The sequence below is a fragment of the Cephus cinctus genome, unplaced genomic scaffold (assembly GCF_000341935.2).
Source record: "Cephus cinctus unplaced genomic scaffold, Ccin1 Ccin1_scaffold0071, whole genome shotgun sequence".
Classification (NCBI taxonomy): Eukaryota; Metazoa; Arthropoda; class Insecta; order Hymenoptera; family Cephidae; genus Cephus; species Cephus cinctus.
In genome coordinates this window covers 2,195-3,301 of record NW_014332814.1, presented here as the reverse complement: position 1 = coordinate 3,301, position 1,107 = coordinate 2,195, and the positions used below count along the sequence as shown (strand labels likewise).

Here is a 1,107-nt window from a genome sequence, read left to right as displayed (position 1 = left end):
CACAAGTGTCCACATGCAAAAGTATCGTACTGCTGATATCGCTCGTAATTGTACTTTACACTACCAACACCGAGATATCCGATAAGATCTAGCGGCGGTCGAAGATTGCCGAAACTGTCGAAATAAACGACTCGATCGTTCAGCTTCTTGTACGCGACCCAGTGTGTTCCTGGACCATCTTCGTCGTCGAGATTGATGATTGCCGACTCGTACTTGTACGGTCCACCCTTTGGCATAGTGTTCCGCATGAAGACTCCGCGAAAATGTGGATCTTCATGATCTTGGCGTACTTTAGCAGATCCGCATCGGTCAACGCTCGGCGTGGTAGTTTCACTTCAAGTTTTTTGGCTTCAGATGAAGGCCTAGTCCTTTTCTGTAGGATTTCAAATACAGTTTGTACGGTCCACCCTTCGGCATAGCGTTCCGCATGAAGACTCCGCGAAAATGTGGAATCTTCATGATCTTGGCGTACTTTAGCAGATCCGCATCGGTCAACGCTCAGCGTGGTAGTTTCACTTTAAGTTTTTTGGCTTCAGATGAAGGTCTAGTCCTTTTTTGTAGGGTTTCAAGTACAGTCCTTTGCCTAACGCGATGGCTTCCATTGTCTCGTTGTGCCTCTGACTTTCCTTCAGCTGCTCCTTGTTTGCATTCGCATCGTTCACGGCTTTGGCTATACCTGCAGCACCGCCGGCCAACGCTCCAGCGGCACTGAGACCCGCAAACACGGGGACGAGAAACATCAGGAAGCCTCCGACTTTGGACGGTACGGGTAGAATACGCGGTGTTCGCACGTTGCGCTTTCCACCTGCTCGTTTGACGGCAGCTTGTGCACCCTTGAGAGCAGATCTGATAGCTACTCCTGCATCGTTGCTAGGAATCATCGATCGTTTGGCTTCCTCGATGACTTTCCTCAGCGTTACAGTCTTTGGCTTCTTCTTCTTCTTCAGTCCCATACCCAGTTTTGATTTGGCACCCATTACGTTCGCTACGGACCAGGCCGCCGCCTTCTCGGCGAGACTCGCCACTTTAGCGAAAACGCGCTTCCAAGCTTTGTCGGCCAGTACCCTATCCGCAGCCCCTCTGTGTTCGAGACTCTCTCGATTCTTC

The 1,107-nt window shown here is 50.7% G+C and overlaps 1 protein-coding gene across 1 annotated transcript; it reads right to left on the bottom strand.

Annotated features, from left to right (window-relative positions):
* Nucleotides 1-409: 409 nt before the first annotated feature.
* On the bottom strand, nucleotides 410-1,016 carry LOC107269506. The gene has a single exon (XM_015743409.2). It carries the CDS (start codon nucleotides 975-977, stop codon nucleotides 513-515), a length of 465 nt encoding a protein of 154 aa, XP_015598895.1. The 5' UTR covers nucleotides 978-1,016; the 3' UTR covers nucleotides 410-512.
* Between the last annotated feature and the right edge of the window lie 91 nt (nucleotides 1,017-1,107).

Excerpts from the sequence above, each read along its gene's own strand:
- LOC107269506 (XM_015743409.2), bottom strand. The coding sequence starts at position 977 with ATGGGTGCCAAATCAAAACTGGGTATGGGACTGAAGAAGAAGAAGAAG.